This window comes from Parasteatoda tepidariorum, chromosome 2, assembly GCF_982258835.1.
Source record: "Parasteatoda tepidariorum strain Cologne lab strain chromosome 2, Ptep-v5.0, whole genome shotgun sequence".
Classification (NCBI taxonomy): Eukaryota; Metazoa; Arthropoda; class Arachnida; order Araneae; family Theridiidae; genus Parasteatoda; species Parasteatoda tepidariorum.
Window position 1 is genome coordinate 9,364,220 of NC_141756.1, and position 27,473 is coordinate 9,391,692.

The following is a 27,473-nucleotide window of genomic DNA, read 5'->3' on the forward strand; positions in this document are numbered from 1 at the left end:
ATCTATTTTGAAATAGAAATGTTAGTAAATTAATGTTAAGGAAATTCATACAACTTTTGTTTTGTTCCTTATAATATGTGCTAAATGTGCAGCATTTTTTACCGAAATTTGTAAAATGTAGTTTTTTATGGTAACAATTAAAGTAATATTGTTTTATGTTCAACAAGGAGAATAATTATTATCTAAGTTTGCTTTTTATCTCAGTTCCCTTCCACCTGCTGTTTCTTTTTTTTAAGACTAGTAAGAGTTTATACAAAAAATGATATTGCAAGTATACTATGCTGGCAGAGTTATCAATTTCATATTGACTGTACTAGTTTTTCTTGTTTTGCTAGTACGAAAATACATGTAAAGAAGTATTCATACATTAGGAGGCGTTCAGAACAAAACCTGATGTGTTTGAGGGATTAAAAATAAAAGGATAGAGTTAATTTAGACCTAGATTGATTGCCAACAATATTTATAAATTATATTGGACTTGCTATGAAAAATTATTGGAATTTTTCGAAAATTTTTAAAAAATTTTCCATAAAAAGCTTGTTGTGGATTTCAGAGAAAACACCCTATTCTAAACGTACTGATAACGAGAAATTAGTTAGCTTAAAAATACAAGTAAGTCTGTTAAATGAACCCAGGAAACGGAAGATATTTCTTGATTAAAAACTTCATTCACTTTTAAAATGTACAAATTGGAAAAAAATTTTCAGGTACTACTCAAAAATAGGTGCATGTATGAGAAGAAACAAAAGTAACTAGAAATATAAAACATAATGTTACCTTCGAAAAATAAAGATGAGAAACAAAACTAAAAAAACCTCAGTAACTGAGATAGAAAAAAGCAGAACTAAGAAGTCATAGAGGACAAGATAGGCTTATTAGGGTAAAATGAATTTCTGTGCTATTATGGAGAAGTAGGGCGGATCTAATGTCGTTAGCAAGTGAATCAGCGTCCATATGAATAAAACAAGATTCCAGGGCATCAAGATTAGCTGGTGTAACTAGGGTGGAAATAATTTTGGCATTGTTGAAATTGAATTCATGCCCAAGAATCCAACAATACTCAGCAATTGATAATTTCTCATATTCTGGATAGCGGACATTGATTAAACCTAAGTTTTAAGTTGCTTTATAATTTGTCCAAGGCTGCATTGGCAAAGAATGTGGTAAATTCCCCAACAATTATAAAAAATTCAATAAAGATCTGAAGTTTTTAATCAAGTAAGGCAAGTAAATCTATTCATGGAACTTGTAGATTTGAACATTCACACATTTTAGTGTAATTTTTAAAGAGGACATTAGACTTCATCGCAAATTTTTTTATTAATAAAATGTATGGGATTGTGTTACTTCAGGTCATCAATTTCATGTTTGATGATCTCATCTTTTTTGTATGCTTAAATTTAATAAACTTATGGGCAGTTTTGAAGCTTTTATAGTAGTTATAAATCAAAGAGAAATTGCGACAATATGTTGTCATTTTCTACTGGGTTTGTGCAAATGCAGCACTATGTTTAAAAGAGTAATTTTGTGTTCTTTTTATAATGAAATATAAGTGTATAAAGTTGAAATGTTATATCTTAAACAAATTTCGTTTTAATTTTGGTCTTTAATATGTTAAATAAATAGGGTAATCATCCATTACTGATGTGATCCATGATTTTAATTTTGGCCTTTAATAGGTTAAATAAATAGGGCATTCATCCATTACTGATGTTCAACAGATTTTGTCTGATAAAACAAAAAATAAAATCATTGAAATAAAAAAAAAATTTAATTAGTTTGTCTTCTTTTCTGTCATTGAAATTTTCATGCTACTCTTGTTTTGTCTCTTAATAAACTATTTTAAAAACCAATGCACTATTTTAGAAAAAAGTCTTTAAAAATTCTTTCTTTTCCTTGTGATTTCGGAAAAAAAACTTAAAATCCTTTTGAATTACGATTTAGAGACAGATTTGTTAATATATCAGTAAATTTATCTCCAACTAGTAAATTATTCCAATATGTTGCTTTGAAACACAATTTTATTTTAATTAATAAAAATTGCAGAATTATTAAGTAAAAAAAAATAACTCTTCAAGTGTTGAGCACTTGGTTTAAATTCTACCGAATTTCCCTTTTTTGCATTACTTTCGTATTTAATAATATGACAAACTGCTTTTTTGATGCCTGAAGGCCTGCATTTGAAAAATTTTCAAAAATTTGTATTTACACTCAAAGATTTAAAATAATTTTTAATGTAATAGTTATTTTATAAATGAGTTAGTTAAGTTTGTAGTAATTCTTGGTCAGAGTACGCGATCGTAAAAAAAAATTTAATATGTTATTTTTACATTAAAGGGACATTATCTTTATTTATCATACAAATGCAGTTTCTGTCTCAGCAATAGTTTTCTTTTTATTACTACTTTATGTGCTTTGCCAATGTCATAATTGTATATAATTAATCCTTTTTTATTACTATTAATAAAAAAAATCTTCAATGTTCTGCTCATTGACTTAGTTATAAGATTAAAATTTTAAATAATTATCAAATTATTGCATTATTTTTTGTTACATTATAGCTATCTATAAGTTTTCAAATGAACTAATATTCATAATTCTAGATTGACTAAATATACTGTGCCTCTCATGCTAATTTTGTAGTTGATATATAGTTTATGCAGTTCATGCACTGTAACTATTCTAATTATATTAATTTTCTTTTGTGTTTCTTATTTTTAGAATTTCTGGATAAACCAAAGCCTTTTCACTGTCAATTCTGCAATTATTCGTCTCATTATAAAGGAGATGTCAAAAGGCATGCTCGTACGCATACCGGTGAAAGACCTTTTTCGTGTACTATCTGTGGAAAACGATTCACCCAAAAATCTTCAATGCTGCGACATGCACACACACATTTTTGTTAAAAAAAAGTTGTTTTATGTACCATCATTTTATTTTTATACACTGGAGAACCCGAAACTTTTCCTATGGCCTCAAATAATTTAAATATATATCGTTCAATATGATGTCATACACTGATATAATCCTACAAACAGCTTGCTGGAATGTAGGCATATTGTCACGGCATCACTTGAACTAAGCTGTCTGTTTTCCTATATTGTGACCCTAAATATAATTTTATTAATGGTATTTTTACTAGTAATTTTTTTAAATTGCAAGGTAGATTAAATTTTTTAAGTTTAAAAACCTTTTCCAGAAAATTTTCTTGCTGTGCCACTAGTATTTATTATTTTTTCATACTTATAACAAAATATTCATTTAAAGTTCCATTTCATTTAGTTTCCATAATTCAATATATAGCTACTTCTACTAACTATTCTTATGAGCTACTAATATTAAATTTTTATTAAACATGAATTAAAATAGTTTGTTTTTCAGTTAATTTCTTTATTGTTTAGCTTAGAATCATGTTCAATGATATTTTTGTGACATGGATACCCCCTCCCCCAGTTGTTAAAAAAATAGAGACCATTTGTGATGTTTAACAGATTTTGTCTAATATTTAAAAAAATTGGGAAATAAAAGTTGTTAAAAAAATAGCCTATGTCTGCCTTTTTAATCACTGAAATTGCTTTATCTCTCCCATTTTGCATCTTAAAAATTTATTCAAAAATAATGCATCAATTTTAATGAAAGTTTTTGAGAAAAATATTAGTATTTCTTTATATTGACTTTAAATGAAATTAAATTTTAACAATAACAATATTGAGTTTAAAAACTCAACTTTATTTTTAATATTAAAAATTGATAAATATTAAAAAAAGGAAAGTATACTGTTTGTAATAATTACCAAACATATGGACTAATTAAGATTGCAGTAAATGTTGGCGAGAGTATGTAAGCATAAAAGGTTTCAATTCTTTGTTCTAAATTTTTACATTGTTGTGATAATATTTTAATATATTGTATGAGAGCAATTACTATTCTCTCCTGAAGGTTTCACTTTTACGCATTGCACTATTACTTTGTAATTATTGCTATATATAGATGTTTCTTCATTTGTACTGTTTGTCTAAGATAGATACTCTGCCAGACATTCGTCTGGAGCTGTGGCGGTGACTATGGTAACGAGGTATGATTATTTTAAGTAGGGGTGCGTGGTCCCTCTCTAGGACTGGTTTCGGAAGAGAAAAGGAGACCTCTTCATCGAAGCTAACCTCCCTAAAATGTTCTCTTCTTGTTTCTATAGCATCAGACTGCGCAGACTTAGTATCGGTCAGAGTACCAAACTTAGACAAACAGTATGTGTCAATGTAAATATTTTCATCATTCTGTTTATTAGCTTAATCAATAAGAATTTAAACTACTGAATGTATATCACTTTCTCTTTTTTCATTATTAAGCTATTTTATTGTAGTTTTTCATGAGTTGTTTAACTAACCAATGTTCATACCTAAATATACTATGGCATTTATTTATTTTTCTAAATTTTATGAAGTCCATAGACTTGTCTCCTCTAATCATAGAATTTTCTTTTGTGTGTTTATTTCTTTAGGATTTCTACGGAAACCAAAGCCTTATCACTGTCAATTATGCAATTATTCATCACATTATAAAGGAGATGTCAACAGGCATGCCCGTACGCATACTGGTGAAAGACCTTATTCTTGTAACACTTGTGGAAAAAACTTTACAGCAAAGTCCTCACTGATGCGCCATTCATACATTAATCATTGAGAGAATTTTTGTGTTCTTAATGAAAAAACTCTCATAGATTCCAGTTTCATTTTTCAAAATTTTACAAATTCATTTTTATTTATGGTAATTTTTTAGATTTAAAAAAAAAATGCAAAAAGACATGTTTTGTGATGTTATCTCATGATTTTTATTTTATATCCATCATCGAACAGCGGACCCAATTTTGGGTTTACGACTATTGATGTTCAACTACGTAGCCTTGTAATTTTGAACCAATCCAGAAGACAAGGAATCTCCTGGATCAGTACCCCCAGAGGTTTGATTTGCTATGGGAACATGGAGGACTTTAAGACTCGACAGATTTAATGTGCATCCGTCACCATTTACTACAAGAGGAGTCTTCGGCCGGCCTGGGATGGAACCCACGAACTCTTGGACTTGGGTCCAGTGCCCTACCAACCAGGCTATCCCGGCCGTTATCTCATGATTGTGATTACCACTACAACTGATTTTATACTTGTGCATATTTGAGCATTGCTTCCTTGAGTAATATGTGAGAAAACTGGCTTTCTTTGCTAACAGTTAAAGAGTTGTGTGTTGTTCAAGCGTTGTGCCTTGTTGTTCAATTTTATTTTAATATTCACAAAGAATACTCATAAAAAATTTCTTCCCAAATGAAGTCTAATGATTGGAATAAATAATTATTTGACGTTTCTCATTTATGTATTTTATAAAGTTTATTTAGCTATTTGATTGATAAATGTTTATATATAAATGTATACATACTGATTAATTTACATTATTTATACATCTTTAAAATCTTGATTTGCTCAAATTTTGCATTTTAAATATCATTAATATCATTTTCCACATTAATTGATTGAATGTTTGCTTTCAAAAGAATCGTTTTTCTGTAATTGTGCATTTTAAATGCTGAAAAAAATTAAATTTCAGTTAAAAAGTTTTTAAAATTGTTCATAAAAGGTAGAAAAAGCATTTTACTTTCTTCATGTTAACCTACCAAAAATTACATGAACTCAGTTTATTTTTTATTAAGTACCAAATTAATCTCTTTTTTCCATTTTAATCAATAAAATGTGTTCTATTGAACCTATATTTACCATTTTTAAAATTTTAGGAACTTTCAAATTTGGTTACAAATTGCTGCAACTAGGTTTAGTTGAATACATTACAATGAATGAAATAAATCAAAATCATTCAAAAATATTAATTAGTAACTTAAGGAATAAAGAGATTGAGTTCACATAATTCTTCCTTTATTAACTTGGAAATTCTACCTTTTCTATCTGAAGGAAACCCTTAAACTGATATTAAATCTTTAAAAAAAAATTTATTTCTTTTTGAAAGATATAAAATATAATATCTTGTAATCTATACAAAATTAATTTTAGAATATAAACTTGAAATACATTACATTTTCTTTCATTTTAGTCTGTATAATGAAGAAAATGTGATTTGATGTTAAATAAAACTACCATATATTTCCAAACATAAGACGAAAAGTTTTGGAAAGCTTAAGTTGGGGTGGATCAGCTTATAATCTAATCTGCTAATTTTGAAAAACTCCACACACACAACGCCAATAAAAATTCTTTTTCATTGATCGAGTATTAGAGTTAAATCACTGAATATCATGAAATGGCTCATATGAAACATATAAATTTATAAAATAACGCATTTGAAAAGAAAAGACGAAAAAGAAACGCATAGAAATGTCAATAGCAAAAGAATATTATTTTATTAAGACTTCTATCGCACTTTTTTCGTCATAAAACCGCAAATGAGCGCCACAAGTTTAATATGATACTTTCTGAGTTTAGATGCTCTTTCTCTGTTATTCTATGATTTACTTGAACTTTTTGTCAAACAATTTCCTGTTCACATCAATCAGGACTAGTAGGTTAAAAGACTTAAAAAGAAGAGAAGGGAAAACTGAAGTAGGAAGAAAATAATTTGTGGAACTTTCGATGGATTGTTATTTCTGGCCAAATGTAAACAAATAAATTAAGATGGTTAGATAGTCTGAAGGGGAAGTTGAAAATTACCATTATAAGTTGAAATTTACCATTAAAAGTTAGCTCTTTTTTTATCAGCTTAAATGGGATTTGAATTTTGGGTCAATTTTCAAAGAAAAAACCTCCCTGCTTATGATGAACTTATATTTGAAGATAGACCATAATTTCATTTATAAATGCTTTAAATTATATCGAACTCCCTTGAAAGGTTTTACTTCTAACTCAAACTATACTACTAAGAATAATATCAGTTTTTTTAAACTTTAGGATTTTTTCGGTAATAGGGCATTGACATTACGGCTATGTTACAAAATGTAACTTTTACTAACTTTTTTTTTTACATTTTAGGATTCCCGAAAAAAGTCAAGTTACATCATTGCCAGTTTTGCAGTTATTCATCCTTAATAAAGACAGACATAATCAGACACCATAGAACACATACTGGTGAAAAACCATTTTTTTGCTCATCCTGTGGTAAACGTTTTGCACAAAAGTCTCATATGCAACGCCATGCAATAACTCATCTTTACAAGTAATCATCATAAAGTTTTACTCTGTTATATACATGGTATATAACATGCTTTGGTTTACCTAAATGAGATTAAAAACCTTCTACACTTCATTGACAGATAATTAGGAGAACTGAATATGCCAAGAACTTGAGAATGTGTAAATTATATGAAAAGTATCAAAGACCATTGAAACCTCATATGAAATAAAGTTTAGATAATCATTTCTGTTTACTCATTCTCAGATCATTTCTGTTTACTCAAGTTTGAAATATTATTTAAACAAAGCACTTAAAGCCGATGAATAAAATAAAAGTTTTTGCAAACTATACTTTAAGTTAAAGTTTTACAATGATTGTAATGTTTCATCTATGTGGGTTCTTCTGCTAAAGATGTGCATTGTTACCCCAGCAAATATACAGTCAAACTCGTTTGTGACAAGATTGTAGATATTAAGACTGGTTAACTACCACTACGATTATTAAACATCAATTCACTAGTATATAAGACATGCTAGCTCGATTTCATCTTGGGGTACATTTTGATATATGACGATTTACATTGTCGATGACACTCTCCCCACGTTGGTGATCTATGGATGTGATATGAACTTACCTACAACGGAAGTAACTGTTAACTTGCTATATGTGACTGTGTCATCGACCTCCTTACGCTGTTGCTTCTCAATCTCATCTAGGCACAACAAGATCCTGCACACACTCGACTTCTAATAGCAACACAAAAGGGACCATACACATAACCGAGAACTTAATACAGCTCTCACCACAAGCGCTCAAAATCCAGTGAACTTAATACAGCTCTTATCATTGTCGATAAGACTCTCCCCACAAGATATATAGTCAAATTGCTGTACTGGTTTAAAAACTTGGTCAGATTCATACAACTTGAGGTGCATGTCACGAACATTTTTTTATGATAGAAATGTACTTGATTTCCCAGAAAACTGCACATCCTCCGATGTGGACGGTGCTGGTTTAATTGTTTTTTCTTCATTGTCAAATTTTGTGTTTCACAATTATTTTTCCAGGAGCATGCATGCAGACACAAAAGCATCAGTAAATATACAGTCTATTCAATTGTTTGCATAGCAACATCATCTGTTAGTCATCACATTTATGTGTTTTATGGCATGATATATAAGACACTTAACATTGTTCATCTATAAGTTTTAAACTAAATGAAAACTGAAATGCAATGAACTGTCAGATGCTCGTTATATGAAAGCTTTAATGAAATTAGATTCCTAGAAGTTCAGGAAAATTCTTCATGGAGTTTGAGTTATGCTTACAATAACAGGTTATATATAGGCTTTTTAATACTAAATGAAGTATTTATTAACCCAGGTTATCATTAAATGAGGGCTTATATATATGTATATATATATACATAAAATTTTGTTATATCCTATACTGATTATTCAATAATGCGCAGTTGTAAAATTTAGTAGTAGAATTTATTTCTATTTCTAAGAAATGTAGAAATTGTATATTTTTTATGTGAAAAATAAAGATAAAAGTATTAAATATTTATTCAGCTTGTCCTTTCTAAAGCTTATGATGACTATAAAGCTGTTATTAAAAAGCTGTTTCGTCTGAAAGCTAGCTGATATGAAGCCCTATTATTATCTCTGATATTTACTTATGTATTGAAATTTTTAAAATATTTTTATATATATATATATATTTTTTTTAAATGCTGAACACTGCTATGTGAAAACATGCACATTTGAAAACAAAAAAATTATGTTATTTACCTAGAATTTTAAAACCTTACATTTTTTTATTACACATTTTTAAAACTGTCTAATATTATTTGTAAACTTTAGAATGTTCAACTATTAAATATCCCATGTTTACATTTAAACTTGAAAACAATCGACTTAATGATTTTTTGAATTGATTTTTTAAAAAACTTCAACATTTTTATAACTTTTTATTACACCTTTTTTTATCTTTAATTCTTGGAGCAAAACCTCAAATTTTGCTTTGTATTCCAATATAAGTTTTCTTTCATAATGCTGTAAATGTTTTGATAAATGCAATGCTTTGTGGAAGAATAAATTTTTTAGATTTAATAACAAGTTATTTTAATTTGCTGATAAAATATCTTAATTTTTTCGACAGAGTTTTTAAGCAAAATAGTTTTCATTGTTAAATTGTTTTTGTAAACAGGATCCTGAAATGCCTGTACATTCTAAAACTGACTATCTCAAAGTCTTTTAAATATCACCTACTTTCAAAATGAGGAAATAAATTTAAGTTTTTACCATCCACTATTTTTCAATTTTCATTAAAATGTATTTCTTCCGATCTGTTTTGACCCATTGGCGGTTAAGGAAATGGGCAAAATTGGGAGAATGTTTCTCCCCTACACACAGTTCCCCTATCAGTTAACATGGGAAAACCGGTTTTGCTATGCAGAGAAGACTGCAGGTTAAAATGCGACTTTTTACGTGCCGAACCATCAGTGGGTTAAAGTCTCAATTATATTATAACAGAAAAATAAGCTATTATTTCTGAAGATTTTCAACATTAGATTCTAGAGTTTAATAATGAGTAAATGCTCATGATTAGACTCAAATAAATTTAAATAACTTTTGACGCAAATGCTCTAGAATTGAACTATAGTTTGTTTCAGCTGCCTATTACATATGTTTATATGTTCTCAATTTTAAAAATAAAAAGAATGAAATATAGATGCTGCTTCACTTGAAAATTTTCAAGAATTTAACTGAAAATTAAAGCTATATTTTTTTTTCTAGATATCAATTCCCTATACACATTATTGGAAGTTAATATTCCTGGTAGCAGTTCAACTTATAGTACCCAACTGTGCAATGTGTGCGAACATGCTACACATAACAAAGCTGACATGTTGAAGCATTTAAAAACACATAAAATTATGCTTAGCCTTTTTGTGTGTAAAATCTGCGGTGCAAAACTCACCAGTCGGTGTAATTTGCGTCGCCATGAAGCTAGACACTGGATGAGAGATATAAAAAATCAACAAAAGTAACACTTGTGGTTGTGGATTAAAAAATTTTCATATTCATTAATAATTCCAAAATTAATTTTGCTTACATTTTATTTTATTTTTTTAAATTGATAAATTTTGTGTTTTGAAACCCATGTTGTTTTTTAATAAAATATTATTGTATTATTTTTTATTTGATATGATGCTAATTTTAATGCAAATGTAGGAATAAGCGAACTGCACAAGACAAAACCTGTCTAATTTTGGTTATAAAACCATTGACTACTTGTTGCTGATCATAAGCGAAGATGTTTTTGAATATCTGGTGTGTTTTTTGGAAAAAAATTCAAATCATTCATGAGATATTTAGTTACTGTATTTCATTGCTATAACTTTTAAGTGAATATTCTTTCATATATATTATCTGCCGGATTTTTTTAGTAATAACTGTTCTTATTTGTAGAATCTTTGTCAAAAATAAAGTGAAAAACATACATGTTAGGGTTTCAAATTGATATTTAAGCTGGAACGAAACAAAAAAGTAATGAAAATTAAATGAGAATGAAACATCAAAATCTGTTTTATTTGCAAAGGATAAAGAAGAGATGAAAATCATCAAAGCATATCCAAGCTTCATCAGGCAATCAAACTGGTTTTGATATTTTTCATTCCTACCTGCTCACTTTTGATTTGACAGGTTTAGATATAATTTTTATTTCTCTCTTGCCAAAATATTAATTTGTTGTGCCTGTTTATTTTTCTTTCATTTTGAGAAATGTTCTAGACTTAAATATGTATCTATTGAGGCCTTATGGAACACTCTGTACGTTAATTTTTTTAATAAAAAGGATGAAATATAGTAGCTTAATTTTGATAAAATTCGGCATTTTGGCATACTCAATAAGGTTTTATTGTCTAACACGTGTCTTTTTGTGTGTATCTTATTCTATTTCTGCTTCAATACATATTATTCTCGCTGTAAATATGTTTGTGTAATAATTGCAATTTTTTATTACATAAAATTAAAACTAATGTTATAAATTTGGCAATAATCAATGCAGTAAGTTTAAGAGGGGGAGACAATACAATGAATGTAGTTCTCCTGATAACAATACAATGAATGACTATAAAAGCCAAGAGTTGATATGGCCTTTCATGTTTATAAATTAAAATAAAGTTAATTTTACTAGCTATTAAGAAAATTTTAAATTTTATGATCATTTGAATTTAAAAAAGTAAATAATACTTTATTGTCTGTTGAAACAAACTTAATGTTATGACCAACACTTCTAATTAATACCTGGATATAAAAAATAAAATCAAAACTTTTTAAAAAATAGATAATTATATCAAATATAAGATCTTAAATTTCTGTATATTAGAATTTTATTCAAAAAAATACCAAATGAGAAGTAAGGTGATCAATAATATAACAGATTTATGTTTTAAAGAAAAAATAAAATCAAAACTTTTTAAAAAATAGATAATTATATCAAATATAAGATCTTAAATTTCTGTATATTAGAATTTTATTCAAAAAAATATCAAATGAGAAGTAAGGTGATCAATAATATAACAGATTTATGTTTTAAATCTGTTATGTTTATCTTGTTCTAGGCAGTATATATCTACAGTGTATATTTTCTATAAATAATATACATTAACTTTCTAATTTTTCCGAATTTACATAACCTTATCATTATTTTTATTTTTTTTTACTTCATAATGCAATCAACTGCTTTTGTTTAGAGTGCGGTTTTGAGTAATCATTTGGAAAAGCTTTTAAAGACATCACATAACCTAAGATTCTCAAACACTTAATTCTATTTCTGCATCAATACATATAATTCTCCCTCTTAATTTGTTTGTGTAATAATTGCGATTTGTTTATTAAATATAATTAAAACGAATGTTATAAAGTTGATAAGAATCAATAACACTTTAAGGTGCAGCTTAAAAATTACAAAATAAATAAAGTATTTAGCTTTTTTTTTATATTGAAATAAAATTTTCAATTCAATTTTATTTTTCGATTGATTTTGTTCTATTAAATATTTTTTAATTAACTAAAAAGAATTTTACTTTAATTTTTAAGATTTAGTTTATAAAAATGAAATAAACTTAATATTTAGTCACAATAGTTAACTTAGAAGAGCAAAAAAAAAAATCATTGCCTCCTTTCTACTGTTTGTTGCTTTTTGTTTTTATTACAAATTTAAAATTTATTAAAAGTGTTAAATTAATGTAGGTTGTATAGTTTCTGACAAATGACATTTTAAAAAAACTTACTATTTAAACAAAAGTGGCATTTTAAATTCTTATCCCTCTCCTCAGCAACCCTTTAACTATTTTAGTACACATTTAATATTTAAAAATTATTGAATTTGATGTGTTGTAAAAATTATTAAATATCTTGATTCAAAAAGTATGATGAAATTGTCACTAAATTGAAAACTTCTTGAATTGAGCTATTCAAACTATGATGACTTCAACACAGAGAGAGAGCAGTGTGCTATGTGTAAAATGTATAACTATATCCCATTACATTAGATTTTATTGCTTACTTTTTTTATTTATTTCTTTTTTTTGTTCTATTTAAATAACAATCTAAGATATAAATTTTTTGTTTTAATTGTATAATGAAGGTAAATGCTCAAATTACATTGTGCAAACATTGCATTATAAGAAAAAATTATTTGGAAAAAATCATTTAAATCTTTATAATGAAATTGTTCATCATTAAGTTTTAGTTTAAGCCTCTTAAGATTTTGTGTTACAGTTAATTTTCTTTCATTTTAGGATTCTGGAAGAGTATAAAAATTCAACATTGCCAATATTGCAACTTTAAAACGCATAAAACAGCAGCCATGAAGAGACATAATCGAACTCACACTGGTGAAAAGCCATTCAAATGTCTTACCTGTGGAAAATGCTTCTCACAAAAGGCTAACATGCAACGCCATGCAATAATTCATTTTTCATAAGAATGATTAGGACTCATTAAGTCAAATGTATCAATGTCATGACCAATTTAAATAAATTTCGTAATTTAAATATAAAGATCGAGGAATTTAGATTCATAGTTGTTCTAAAGTAAAATTTGTTTTAAAAATTGCTGTCAGTATTGCAAATTTTGACAATTTTAAAAGCAGCTTTCACTGGGCATCATGAATTTTCCACTCTTAGAAATTTTTTTGCATGCGTAGAAAATGCTTCTCACAAAAGGCTAACATGTAACATCATGCAATGATTCATATTTTCATAAGAATGATTGGCATTCATTAAGTCAAATGTATCAATGTCATGACCAACATAAATAAATTTTGTAATTTAACTGTTAAGATGGAGGAATTTAGATTCATAGATCTTCTAACGTAAGATTTGTTTTAAAAATTACTATCAGTACTGCAACTTTAGACTTTTTTAAAAGGGTTATGGATTTTTCACTGTTAGAAACTTTTTTACCTCTGTAGAAAATACCTCTCACAAAAAGTTAATATGAAATTTCATGCAATGATTCATATTTTCAAAAGAGTAATCAAGACTAATATAGATTGAATCAATGTCGTGACTAATAATTTATTTTAACACAAAAATACAAACATTTTAACATATAGGTGCTCTATGTTAAGATTTGTTTCAGTTAAGGCAATCAGTGTTGAAACCTTAAACAATTTTAACGGCAGCCTTCATGAGGCACTATTGAATCTAAAGATTCTAGTTTTTAGCCTTTTGTAGGATTTCTGTGTTTTTAAAAAACTGAAGCTTATGTGAGATGGAACATGGTGAAATTAAAAAAATTATAAAAAATAATAAAATAAGTCAATAACATGGATTATGACAGTCATTTTATTTGATGTGCTGTTAATTTTAATTTAATCTGTATTATAAATTTATGTTAAAAAGCAAACTACTCTTTATTATCTTATGATGAATAGTTAGACCAAATGAAGTCACAATACATATTCGGTAATCATTATAAATCTTCATCACGTAAATTTATATTTCTTTTTTTTAATCAGGGATTGTTTTTCAAGCTTATTTTAAATATTTGTTTTTAAAGTATAAAGACCTGTATTTAACTTACTTTAAAAACTTTGAATGCTCTCTTGTGTCTTGTGTCTTTGAAAATTTGTCTTGACAATATTTGTAACTTTCACCCCTAATTGAATCTATATTAAGTTTTATATGTTGCATCGCCCTAAAACCTAATTGAGAGGTGAAATGCAAAAACAATTTGTTTATGAGATTGAAAAAAAAACTATAAAAGATAATATTTTTAGTTAGTTTTATTGATCTATTTTACAAACAGGTGGAGACTGACGTTATGCAAGGTAAGTCAAAATTCGCCTGGCAAATTCAAAGGGGTGATGAAAAAACTTAGGAAGATAAAAATTTATCATTGAGCAATGGGTTTGCAAAGCATATTAAAAGTGTGAAAATCGCTAGAAACGCAGTCTCTGAATCTATAGAAAGATATCATAGTGTGGAGTGTCGTTGCTTCGATCAACATCACAAGTACACTTGGAAACTTCAAACCTGTCAGGGTATCATTTTTATGACCTTGAAACTGTGAAATTCCATATGTCAGCTGCTGCCATCTCAACAATTTTTACACTTATTAATGAAATAAATCATTTTATAGTTAGCTAGCTGGTACTATCTTTTGTAGCTTTTTTTTTCATCATGACTTTGAAACCTGCAGGGGTTTCATGATTTCCGTTCTTTCAACGTGGTTTATGTCACTGTGTTCTTTAGTATGTTTTCACCCCTTTTATGTTTTCATCACATCTCTGAATTTGGCGTTTGAATAAAGAAAGATATAATTCAGCCTGTCAAAAAAACATTAAGAAAGGAAAATTTTTAATCAACTGTTTCTTTTACCCCTTCACTTCACTTCGTCTATTCAATGACTCCTCAATTAAATTAGTTAATATTACATATTGCAGATCAGTACATTATCTTTTGTCCAATTGATATTCTTTGACAAGCTTTTTCTTGAGTTGACTTGAGAATTTTTTGCCTTGTACCAAAAATTTATTGCAGTGAAAAATCAATGTGAAATGACCTGAGTGTCAGTATTAGCTATAAATATTTTAAGCTTATTTTTAGGTTTGAATTTTATTATTGCCATTCTGTAATAGACCTTGTAAACAAATATTTCAAAAATTGTCTCTCAAAATAAATTTTTAAACTAGCTCTTCATGAACTTGGTTGTGTTACTTCACTTTTATTACTTTTTGACTCATAAATTTTAAATTGTCAATATTATAAGATTATATTATGCAAAAACTCGTATACATGATTTCTGTAGTCATAGAGTAGTCAAATTATAATCACAAGGATAAATTGATGACTTTCATACTTTTTTTTACATAATTATGCAGCATTCTTTTAAAATTTAAATAAATTCAAAAAATTTTATTCACAAAATGACCCGAAGGTCACTATCATAACAATTTATAGCTTCTCTAATATTTTTCTTGATTTTATAAAAAAATGCTCTTTGTGTATTATATATCTACAAATTAATGCTTTTTATATTTAGCTAAAGGATTTTGTATTTATGATTATGGAAGTCATGTGGGTTTTGTGTTTTAATTTAGTGGTTAATTTTTTTTTTATAAATAAGAACAAATATGAATTGAACTAAAACTAAACTCAGCGGCACGACAGCTCTAGAGGGCCAGGCCTACTGTGCCCATCTCACCTTGGGCTCTGGGGTGCAGAAGCAGATGTTCCGGTCAGGTGGTCAGCCGAACGCGGAACCCCCAGTGTTTAGTTCCCAAGCATGCTTGGTACTCATTTATCGACCCACTGAAGGGATGAAAGGCTGAGATTACCCTGCCCGGCCCAAATAAATGATATGAATTGAAGCAATGATAATTATCTTGCATTACATTATATATTTCGCATTAAATTTATTATTAAAAATGTTACAATGTGAGATGCTTAATTTTTGATAGGTTTTTAATTGCAATGTTCCTCATGTGACACTATCATGATGCAACAAAAAAATTGTAATTTTTGTTGATTAAATGTTAATGGTGGTTTTTTTAAAGTTTTTTGTGCTTTTAGTTGTTAAATAAATAATTGGTGTGATTACCAAACCATAAAAACATTGCCAAAAATGTCACATTTTCTTATCAACTCATTTTATTGTTCTTTACATTTTAGAAATTGTAAATGTGAACCATTAATTTAAAAACATAAAATAATTTGTTTTACACAAATTAATATTTTGTATTTTGAAAGGTAAAATTATATCATTGTCATACTTTCACCTACGAGATAACACATATTCAATTTTTTTGAACCCTTCAAACTTATATATGTATTTAAAAACAATAAGGCAACTTCTATTTCAGCAAAACTTACTAAGATTTTGAGTTATTTTCAATAATAGGCTGTCAATAGTAATAGAAGAAAGTGAAACTGCCCTTGTATATTGTTTAAAAAAGTAATCTGTTTATTCAACAAATTCCATTTAAGGCTTGTGATGACTAAAAATCTTGTTATTACTTATTTGTCTGAAAGCCAATATTTATTTCTTGAATTAGTCATGTTTGCTCAAAACTTTTATATTAGAACAGAATTTTCTAATTCCTTGACAAGTTATGTGTCTAATTCTCCCTTTTTGCCTGATACCATGTTAATTCTGTGTGATACTCAAAAATTGTTGGTTATTATATGATACTAAGGGATTGTTCTTTGTATTAACTTCACTTAAAAGTTTCTCTGCTGATCCCACGCCAGCAGGTGATGAAATTCTTCCTAGTAGTTATATCAGTTAAGTGATTGGACGATGCATATTATCATCCAACTGTTTTTGCAGAAAATATATTTTCTCCTAACAATAACATATTGTTCATTGAAATAAACTTACTGCGAATTTTAAAAACTAAAATAGTTGTTAACGAAAGGCTTTATTTTTTTATCCACTACCACTTTTCAATGATAAATACAGCATCAGCATAACAACCAGTTCTCGGCTGGCAGTGAATGTGTTAAATAAAATAAATAGGTCGAAGAATCTGATCTTTTGTATGGATCTGATATACCTACTGTAATATGATTTATTTAAACAGAATCTGATTTTCAATGTTGCAATTCTAAATTAGTATTGTAGTAATTCATATATTGGGCATGAAAAAAATTTTTTTTTATTTCTTTTAAATAAGGAGCAGAAAACTGTTTACTGTATAATATTTTTCCTTTAAGTGTGTTATATGTTATTTTTAGTTAGACATTTCTGTATCTTTCTAATCAAAATCTTATAATTTGTTGCAGGATTCATCAGAAGGTGCAAGATTCACCGTTGTCCTCTTTGTAGCTACATCACACCGATAAAATCTCATCTGGTTTATCACCTCAGAACTCACTCCGGAGAAAAGCCTTTTTTGTGCGAAACTTGTGGAAAGTGTTTCGCACAAAAAACTAATTTAACTCGACACAAATTAAGTCATAATAATAGCCCAAAGAAGTAATTTGTATTTAAGCCAGGTTAATCGTTTAATTTTCTCTTCTTTTTTTTAGGATGATAAAAAATTTTGCTATGATTGCTTCTAATTCCTATTTATTCAATTTGTAACAAAGATGACTGTTACAGAACTCTCTCATTCCCATGTAGGGCATGAGGGAAAATTTTTCTGTTGTGACAAAAAAAAACTTAAATATAATTTCTTTTAATTTTGCACTGTTATTAAATACTATTTGTAAGTCTGTATGGGAAAAAAATTTGTTTTATCTCTTTAAAAAGTTAAAAAATCATGATCATGAAAATATAGGATCATGAATCCTCATGATCTAATTAACATGATCACTTTTTCTATGTACTACTTTTATTCAATATGTTTTATGCATATATTAATTTTAAAAAATAAATGATTAAACTTCTAAATACAATTGAGATTATAATTATTGAGAAATCTTATGATTTGTATCATAAACTAAGAGATCTCTTATTTTTTAAAGAGAATTCTGTGAAATATGGTTTTCAAAAAGTTTTTAAAATTGAAATTGAACCATAATTATTCAGCAGTTTCGAATGTGTAAAAAAATACTTGGTTGGTACAATGTTAAGTCTATTGAAGCATAATTTATTTTAAACGGGCAAACCTTAGTTTTAAAGAGCAATACTTTTGTGATTTAAAAAATTTCCATAAACTTCTAACACTCTAGCTTTGCTAATCCCTTCTTGGAGAAATACATTCATCATTGCAAAAACAACTGCAAGTTAGTGTGAGTCATAAATTCAGCAAACATGTGAACTTTTTTCAAAAGCAGAGACGCAAATGATGATGTTTTTACGGCCATGACTCTGTTTCGAAGAGTAATAGCACAACAAGGACAGACGGCTCAAAGCCAAAATATTAACTTCTTTTATACTGTACAGAAATAAAAAATAAAGTTGGTATTTTATTTATAATTTAACAAGTATGTATGAAAATTTTTTGCATTTTTTATGAACACTCTGTTTATCGGGAGCAAAGATTGTGCTTTTTACTAGTGACTTCAACTGTAGTTACTTTTTAAATCTGTTAATCTGTGTTAAACGCATTATTAGTGACACTTTATTAGGATTAACTGCTCAAGTAAAGTAATTTTGATTTTTTTTTATCAATTTTGATTACTTTAACTTGAATGTTTTGAATAAATTTGAAAGTTACAAGTTTTTATGAAAGATATTTTAATAAAACTTGACAAAAAATTTTATTTTATGTACCTGACTTTCATTTTTGTCTAAGTAATGTGGATTAATTTTTCGAAAAAGTGCAGCTCTTTAACATTCTGTTCATGGTAGGTTTATAATGTTTATTTGGACACTTTTTAATGGATATCAGCAAAAACGTTTTTGAAAAAGTAGTTTGATTTTGTTTCCTTTCTCTTTTTATGTATTGATAATTTGCAGAGAGTTTGAAAAAAATAAAAATAGATTAAGAAGTGATTAATTGTTTCTTGATTCTTACTTTACAAATTATTTTTATGTGTTTCACAATTTCATTTGCATGCATTTCTGTTTATCTAATTTGTTTAATATTTTTAGAAATGCAGAAATTTTCATAATCTCCATTATATATTAATATTTTTGTTTCATATATATTTCATAAGTTTTGAATACCATAATATATTTTATTTTTGTAAAGTATCTAAACACTTACTATTTGTCACTTGAAGTAAGTTTATTTTTTTGCATTCTGTTTTTAGTTTAACCATCAAAAACTAAACGTAAATCAATGTTACTCTTTAACCATTCATTTGACTATGAATAAAAATATAAAAATGTTCATATTTTTAACATTATTTTATTTATATCAGTCTAATTCGCTTTTTTAAGCAGATTGCAGATTACTCTTAGTATATATATATATATATATATATATATATATATATACACTACCGGTCAAAAGTTTAGACTCACTTGTATTTAATTCAAAATTTTCAAAAATAGTTAAATGTTTCTGACTTAAACATATAATTTATCAAACATAATCATAAACAAACATCTCAAAACTCTGTTTTCTTTTAAAACTGCTCATTATTTTTTCATTTTGTATCTATTCTGTAGTTGATAACGAAATGAACGAAAGTGCATTCTTAGTTTATAAACAATTTACTTTTCATCTTCTTTCATGGGGTTAATTATAAGTTATGTTCATGTACATGATAAATTTTAAATATTGATATAATAGCCTTAATTAGCCAGAATAACTGGTATATATTAAAAACAAAAATAAATTCTTTTTTATACAATTTATTACAGAAATATGGGTCAAAAACGAGAAATAAGTGTAGAAACATGTGCAGTTATTATTGCACTTCATGCAGAAGGTTATTCAAGTAGACAAATTGCCTCTAAAACTAATGTTTCTCAGACCACTGTTGTCAGAACTTTGCAAAGGGAGAAAGAAGCTGGCCAAAATAAGAGCCGCCAGCGATCAGCGAGACCTAGAATAACGTCCAAACGTGAGGATAAGTTTATCCGCATTCAAAGTAAGCGGCAGCAAACTCAAACAGCACCAGAAATGCGTGAGGAATTGAATGCTACTCGGCAGAAAATTGTGTCAGTATCTACTGTACAACGTCGACTTCGTGACTATGGTTTAAAAGGTTGTGTAGCTGCTAGAAAACCTCTTTTGAAAAAACAAAATAAAGTAAAACGACAGCAATAGGCTAAAAAACATGTTACCTGGTCTTTAGAACAGTGGTCAAAGGTTTTGTTTAATTGTGTCAGTATCTACTGTACAACGTCGCAGAAAATTGTGTCAGTATCTACTGTACAACGTCGCAGAAAATTGTGTCAGTATCTACTGTACAACGTCGACTTCGTGACTATGGTTTAAAAGGTTGTGTAGTTGCTAGAAAACCTCTTTTGAAAAAACAAAATAAAGTAAAACGACAGCAATAGGATAAAAAACATGTTACCTGGTCTTTAGAACAGTGGTCAAAGGTTTTGTTTACGAACGAATCAAAATTTGAATTGTTTGGAAGCAAACGAAGGCAGTATGTTGGTCGTTTATTTGATGAACGTATGACAAGTCAATGTTTACTACCAACTGTGAAGCATGGTGGATGTTCAGTCATGATTTGGGGATGTTTTGCCGGTGATAAAGTTGAAGATCTTATAAGAATAGAGGGTATTATGGATAAAAAATATTATCACAGAATATTGCAGTGTTACGCTTTTCCATGTGGACAGAGAATCATTGGTCAAGGATTTGTTTTTCAGCAAGATAACGATCCAAAACATTAATCGAAATTGTGTAGAAACTGCATTGCATCAAAAGAAAAGAAAAAAGTACTGGAATACATGGATTGGCCCCCTCAATCCCCTGATATTAATCCTATTGAGCTATTGTGGGATGAACTCGATAGAAATGTTACAAAAATGAGATGTACCAATCAAAACATACTTAGAGAATCTTTACTTAGTCGCTGGAACCAGATATCAGCTAGAACCTTACAAAAACTAATAGAAAGAATGCAAAAAATATGTGCTGTTGTGATGAAGGCTAAAGGAGGATATTTCGAAGATTGCAAGATTGGACGAAATTCACAAGTTATGCATAAAATTACAGTTCTTACCATATAAGCGTACCTACATTTCTCAAAATAAGGTTAATTTAATGTAATTTTCAGTTTAAAAAAAGTCATTTTTAATTGTTATTTGTCTATTTTTAAAAATTCAAGAGTGAGTCTAAACTTTTGACTGGTAGTGTATATATATATATATTTGAATATGCAAAAGTTATAAAAATTAACATGTTAAGTGAAATCTTATCTTCTGAAAACTGACAGAGGTCAGTTGTTTTTTAAAAGCTTATTTAATTTCTAGGACTAAGAAATCTATACCCAAATTATTACATAATCAAATAATTAGCATGTAGTAAGTATAAATGCTTCCCAATTTTTTTTTATTGTATTGAAAAGAAAATTTATTGCTTTGACAAAATTTTATATACTAATCTTTCATTTGATTATGTTTTTAAAACAACTTATCAAAACTAATAGATGAAATGTGAAACTTAAGTGTGAAACTTGCTTATTAAAACGAAAATTTACAAATTCAAAAAAGATGACAATTCACTTAGTAAAATTAGAATTAATAATGTGATTACTTTTTAACTGAAAGTCTTATCTTTGTTTGTTTGAATATTGCTGCATATATTTGTCGAAATTTCCTGAAATATTGAATTTTTGATTATTGTAATAAATAAGGACTTTCTCCATTATTTATTATGTTGTTTTTGTTAGTTACTCTGTGAGACACTCTAAATTCCAAAATGTTAACTCAATGCTACAATTGTTAGTCTTAGCTATCTTCTACAATTAATATAAATTCCACTGACCCTAATAAGAATTTTACTTATTTATATTTTTTAACTGGACACACTACCATCTTTGTTCCAGATCCTCTAATTTAGTGTTGTTTTAATTAAAATGTTACTGAATTATTGAAGGTTTAATTAATTCTCTCAAAAAAAGTAACTTGATAACTGAATTTTGTTCCATAAAAATTAGTGGCTTTAACGCTATGGTTTTAACTTTTCTTATTAAGATATAGACACCAATATCTTCATTTTTTTATTAATTTAATTATAAATTCTTTAAATTATAACTTTTAAATTCTTTTTGATTTGGTAATGAAAATTATCTGCAATTAAATAGTATAAACATTATAAAGTATTTAAATTATAATGAATGAAAATTATAATATGAAGTCTATCACAATATCATTGTGCAATGTAAAAATCATGATGGGGAGGATATTTTTAATACAAATGCGATACTTTTTCATTCCTATATTTATTTAATTTAATTATAATTCATGAATAAATCACTTTATCTAATTTTTTTCATTTAATTTTTTTAAATCAATAAAAAATAATATAAAAAGTTTGTTTGTTTTTCATTTGGTATTAATTTTAATTGCTGTTAAGTGTCTCTTGTTATTATGAATTCAACTCCTTTGTCATAGTTTTTTTAAGCAAATTTGAAAATAGCTTAATGTTGCCTTTTTTTTTAATAATAACTGTCATTATTCTCTTTAATAACATTGAATTTTAAGTTTTTAAAGTTAAGTGTTTAATTAGTTGTAATAAATTTAAGAAATTTAATATTTCATTGACTTTGGCAATGATCATACTTGTTTAATGCGAAAATATTTTTAATTATTTAAAGCATCTAACTTTTTTATTGTAACTGATTAGTATGCTTTATAATAAATACATAAATGCTGTATGAACCATCATCAGCATTTACAAATTCATCTCATCATTTACTGTATTTCTTTGGAATATAAATGCTTATTAGTTTCCTTTTGGAATCGAACGTCTGATTAAAATTATACATAAAATTATATTGGGATTATATACATTAGGGGTGCACAACCTTTTTGAGTGAAGGGCCACATGCACAGCAGATTGACCAACGAAGGGCCGCATGTTAAAGTATTTAGACAGACATGTTGGCAGCAATTTCTGGTAGTAATTGTTATATAAACATCGGTGTTCTAGGCACTAAATTCTTTTTGTCAGTTAACCTTGTAATATGTTTCCATAAAATTAAATACTTTTAAATGTTTAAAAGTATTTAATTAGCAATTAGGAACTGTAAAACTGATTACTTAGACACAAAAGTGATTACATGTCACAAAAGTCCATAAAATGTGCACAAAATGCAATTTAAATACTTTGATTTAAAGAAAGTTTATAGGGTTAAAAATGATTAAAACTAAAACAAAACCCTTTCAGCAGAAAATGAGATTCAATATTTAGTAGGGAATGTACTCTAACTTTAAAAATTTTTTTAAATTTAATTTAATTATAAGAGGCATTGGCAGAGAGAGGGAAGACAAAGAAAGAAAGAAAGCATTAATAATAATAAAAAATAAAAAAAACTATTAAGATACTTGCTTACAATTCGTTATGACCCATACATTTTTAACATGGCACTTACCATTTACAATTAATACACATATATATACTAACAATTAATTAAAATTTACATTACATTACGAAACTTATCTTGATTACATTTTTTGCAGTTAAAATTTAAGGATATACAAATCATTTCCCATCAAATTATTAGAAATGATATAAAATCGTCCAAGTCAGTAGAAAATGGTTTAAAAAATTTCTTAATGGTTATCCTGCAACTTGAAATATTTTTAAATATTGTGATAATTGATCATGAAATAGCTTTTTCGAGCCATTAAATGAAAATTTAATGATTTTGCTTAAAGACTGCTCTGTCATTTTGAACATGCCAAATTCATTCTAGAGAACAGTCTTTTGACAGAAGCTGTTGTTGTGGGTAGTATTAAACTTAGGGCAAATAACTTAATCTGTCTTGAATCAGCCCCAGATGGTGTTTTCCTTTCCTGATATTTAAATCGCGTGAATACAAATAGCGATGCATTATTTTTTAATTGCTTGAATACAAATTTCTCTGTGTGATTTTTTAATTGCGTAAATAAAAAATGCTCTGAGCGGTTTTTGAATCGTGTGAATACGAATCGAGATGTATGGTTTTTAATTGCGTGAAGACTCACAACGTATGATTTTTGAAAGGCGTAAATAGGAATCGCGATGTGGGTTTCTTAAATCGCGAGAATATGAATCGAGGTGTTAGATTTTTGAATAGTGAGATGAGTAAAAACGTATGATTTTTTAAACGCCAGAACAAGAATCATGATGTGTGAATTTAAATCTCGTAAAAAGTAATCGCGATATGTGATTTTAAATCTCATGAATTCGAATCGCGATCGATGATTTTTAAATCTCGTTAATGTTAATACGAAATGAGATGTGCAATTTCAAGATCGCGCAAATACGAGTTACGATGTCTGACTTTTAAATTGCGAGAAGAATCAAAACGTATGATTTTTAAAAAGCGTTAATACGGATCGCGATATTTGATTCTTAGGTTGGGTGTGGGTAGCTAACCTTGCTTTTTTTCATGGGACTAAAGTAATATGCACGAGTTTCGAATGATTTTTTTGCAAAAGGGACCACATTTAGTATAAATTTACTTATCTCGTTTTTTTTTTTTTTCTTCTTTTTTTTTATTCTCTTCGAGAAGGTGTTGATTTTGCTAAGATAAGTAATTTATTTTTAAGTTACAAAAAAATATTTTAAGCAAAATCGAATTTCACGAGTTGTAATGTTGTGTTAAAATATCAGGATATCCAAAATCACAAGAAAAAATTGAGCAATAAAAGGAAAAACATGTTCGAAAAACCCCTTATATTTATGTTAAAATGGGCACAAATAAAGCACGTTAAAAGTAATTATTTTAATGCGCGATTCAAAACTCGCATGCTGTCGAACTACAGTAGTATTAAAATATGAGAATTTTTTTAAATCACGGAGAAAAGCGCAGTACTAACTATTAAAATCCCTTTATATTTAAGATAAAATTGGTGTAAATAAAGCGCGTCAAAAAATGATGTATGTAAAAGCGGGATTCAAAATTAAAGTGTCGCAATAGCGTATAAAAAAATCGGGACTTTCAAAACCTTGTATAAATGTGCAGTAATAATTACCAAAATAACTATTGAAAAATAATTTGATTTGCGATAAAATCGGCACAAATAAACAACGTCTAAAAAGGGTTAAATGAGTGATTATTTACTCTCGATTCGTAAAATATTGCTAAAATATAGAAATTTGAAAAACTGCAAGGGAATGAGTAAAAATAAATGCGGAAAAAAGAATTAAAAGTCATTTAGATTTTCTATGAAGTTTGCCTAAATAAAGCATCTCATAACTTTCAAAAATCGTGATTTCAGACAGCACCGAAAAGTCATTGGATTTACGATGAAATCGCCACACACGAAGAGCGTTAAAAGTTATAACTAAAGTTCGAAACTCGTGTATCGTAATAATGACGTATTAAAAATATTGGGCTTTTCAAAATTATGCGTAAATCCATAGTGTTAACCATAAAAAAAAGCGATCGAAAAACTACATTGATTAAGTTTTGTGCATCAAAAACGGAAATGCGAAAATTTTCAAATTTATGATTATTTTTTTTAAAAAAAATTATTTTTTTAATTTTGTTCAGATTGCTACAGCGGGCCGCACATCGAGGGTTGGCGGGCCGCATTTGGCCCGCGGGCCGCAGGTTGCGCACCCCTAATATACATTATAAAAATGATGCATGCATATTCAAGTTTTATCAAGATTATATGCATTGCTAAAATTATGTATGCAAATTGAAATTTTATCAGAATTATGTACATTGTAAAAGTCATGCATTCATTTTGAAATTTTATCGGGATTATATACATTGTAAAAATTATGTTTGCATATTGAAATTTTATTGGCATTATATTGTTTAAATAATGCATGCTTTACAAATTGAATAATATACATTAAATAAATTTTTTTTTTATCAATTTCAGAATTTACAAAATTTTTCAAGATTCATCAGTGTTACTATTGTGATTACAACACTAGAGTAAAGTCTCACCTAATGGATCACATTCGAACTCACTCTGGAGAAAAACCTTTCATATGCGAGACTTGCGGAAAGTGTTTCTCAAGAAAGTCCAATATGTTGCGACATAAAATAACACACATCAGCATTGTGTATTCATAAACTCTTTTTATTTTTAAATTGCCATTTTAATCATTGCCTAATTCGTGAAAAAAAATTGGTGAAGTTTTTAATAGGACTTGATTATTCATCATGTATTTTTTTTTAATAATATTGAACATTATTTTTAAAATAACTGAAAGTGTGTGAGTGCAGTGGCAACTGTATAAAACTTACTTAAGTTGAAATTGAGAAATATGTAAATAGGATTTGATTTTTCATCACATATTTTTTATAATGTAAACATTGTTTGAATAATAATTAAAATTGAGTGCGGTAGCAATTATATAAAGTTCCTTAGAGGCTTCATATATAAGCACCTATATAATGCCTGGTTGGAGATTTACTCTTTTTCCATGATTCTTAGAACTTCCGTGATAGAAGGTGCTTGGTTTGATTCTAGTTTGGCGCCATCAAAATTCAACTCTTATGCACTCCTCCACACATGTAACGCCGTCACTCTTTGATAGATGGCATCACTACATTTTTTGCCTCCCTACGCAGTTTGCTTTGACATGCAAATCTAATCGACGGAGTCTCAATAAAAGTCAAGGCCAGAACTGTACTGGAAGAGCAACTGCACTCACGACCGTGTGGCATCTCAATCAATAGAAAAGCTCACTACTGTTAACAAAGCTAACTACTGATAAGTTGTTACAGGGAGAAGTGTGCCATGACAACTATGTAAAGTTTCCTAAAACATGCTGTTTGGGATTTCACACCCTTTTTCAGCATTACTAATAATTCAGTTGCAGACTTAATGGATCCTGGTTGGATCCCAGTTACTGCCAAAGAATTTCCCCTAAGCACTGCTTCACACGAGAAAATTACTTGTTTTGTGAATTATTGTTTCATGGATTGTGTTTTTATACAGTAGAGGGTATTGTCATCTCTCATCCTCTAGTTTTGTATCCGTCCTGAGGAATTTAGACTTATTAATTCTCTTTGTGTGTGACAATTAAATTTACTGTATAAGTTTGCAAAAACTTAAAACTTGTTCTGACATTTCCATTAGATTTTATTTTAGTATTTGAAGGAAACTGCCTTTACTTTAAGCAATAAAAATATTTTAATCATAATTGACTTTTTACTATGTCCTGAAATTAAATATTTCAGTGCGACTTTACATGCTTTTAACTCATCTTTCTTTTTAAGACTCAACCATTTTACATATCCCTGCAATTAATCACTT

General features: G+C 27.9%; 1 protein-coding gene across 5 annotated transcripts; it reads left to right on the plus strand.

The window, feature by feature from the left end:
• The first annotated feature begins 3,699 nt into the window (after positions 1-3,699).
• On the plus strand, positions 3,700-27,360 carry LOC139424937 (uncharacterized). Of its 5 annotated transcripts, none has more exons than XR_015431256.1 (3): positions 3,700-15,393; positions 17,471-17,683; positions 26,088-27,360. XR_015431256.1 is itself a non-coding variant. In XM_087156851.1 (3 exons), exon 3 carries the CDS (start codon positions 19,948-19,950, stop codon positions 20,350-20,352), a length of 405 nt encoding a protein of 134 aa, XP_087012977.1. In that variant the 5' UTR covers positions 3,700-8,503; positions 9,969-15,393; positions 17,471-19,947; the 3' UTR covers positions 20,353-20,570. The 5 variants fall into 5 exon arrangements, 3 of the variants coding, with proteins under 3 accessions (XP_087012977.1, XP_087012976.1, XP_087012978.1); XR_015431257.1 differs by having other exon boundaries at positions 17,471-17,663; XM_087156851.1 differs by lacking the exon at positions 26,088-27,360 and having other exon boundaries at positions 3,700-8,503; positions 9,969-15,393; positions 17,471-20,570.
• Positions 27,361-27,473: the final 113 nt, after the last annotated feature.

What these genes read in the sequence shown, in the direction of transcription:
- LOC139424937 (XM_087156850.1), top strand. Translation starts at nt 19,948, where the DNA reads ATGGGTCAAAAACGAGAAATAAGTGTAGAAACATGTGCAGTTATTATT.